A 1,022-nucleotide genomic window follows, 5' to 3' on the forward strand; every position below is an offset into this window, starting at 1 on the left:
TCTTTTGTGTATCCAGATAGAAATCCCTAAAACAACCTGACTTAAAAAAAAATTATTAAATGAAGTAATTAAATGAAAATGTCTCAAGTTGTAAAAGTCTGTAACTAATAGGAATACTTTCATGAATTCAGTTATGAATATAGGAGGTTAAAATGCACTACATTATTAAAAAAAAAAAAAAAGCCAACTTCGGCATCAATACCAGAAAAAGAAGAGTGAATAATAGAATGTTAAACAATGCTCTGCAGTTCTGTTTCAACTTGCTTTCACACAAATGTATTTACAAAAGAGGCAAACTAAATGCAAAAAAACCAACCAAATGAAATTCATGTTACATTAGATGACTTGACACTGTCAATATAATGTCAATCTAATGTCAAGCTCAGTACATACTGCAAATACCAGGATAAAATAATCTGTTCGGCACAGTGTGAAAACTTTTGCGTGTATTGCAGTGACAGCCACTGCATGCAAAGGAAAAAAAGGAATATTTCCCCCACCACCCCCAGGTGATATATGAGGAGATGGAGAGGGTAACAGAACAGACAGAAAAGCAGATATCTCATTTATTTCTGGACTGTTTGACAAAAACTGGTTTCCCCCAAGTGCATGTTTTGAGGACTGATACTCCTTTCATCCCAGCAGCAGTAGCAAAACTGAGCCCAGACATAGGAGATGCCTCCAGCTTCGGCCGCACAGCCCCTTCCGGAGGTTAATGCAAGGACTCCTACGTGCATGTGTGCAGCGGTTACAGGATCCTGATGGCTTTATTATCCTTGGGGCCTCCTCTTTGGTATGTCAGTGTCCTAACCTGCAGCCACATGACGAAAATTAAACAAGGGTTTGTTGCAGTTGTTGCTGTGGAAATATGAAGTCAGTTGCTTCAGTTTCAATGGGATTTCCCTCCTCCCCTTCGCCCCCCCTCCCCCCTTTTTTTTAAACATTTACATTTTTATCAAATGTCAAGAACAGGAGACGGGAGACATTTGTGACAGGCAAAAGGGGAGGGGAGCCCCCCCAGC

General features: G+C 40.1%; 1 protein-coding gene across 1 annotated transcript in view; it reads left to right on the forward strand.

Moving 5' to 3' along the window:
- Positions 1–524: 524 nt before the first annotated feature.
- The window catches only part of IGFBP1 (insulin like growth factor binding protein 1), a 7,498-nt gene continuing 7,000 nt past the window's right edge, over positions 525–1,022 (forward strand). The window contains exon 1 of the mRNA XM_009638468.1: positions 525–711. Within this exon, the coding sequence (XP_009636763.1) occupies positions 525–711 (187 nt within the window). The remainder of the gene's footprint in view (positions 712–1,022) is intronic.

The sequence above is a fragment of the Egretta garzetta genome, unplaced genomic scaffold (assembly GCF_000687185.1).
Source record: "Egretta garzetta isolate BGI_Z169 unplaced genomic scaffold, ASM68718v1 scaffold155, whole genome shotgun sequence".
Classification (NCBI taxonomy): Eukaryota; Metazoa; Chordata; class Aves; order Pelecaniformes; family Ardeidae; genus Egretta; species Egretta garzetta.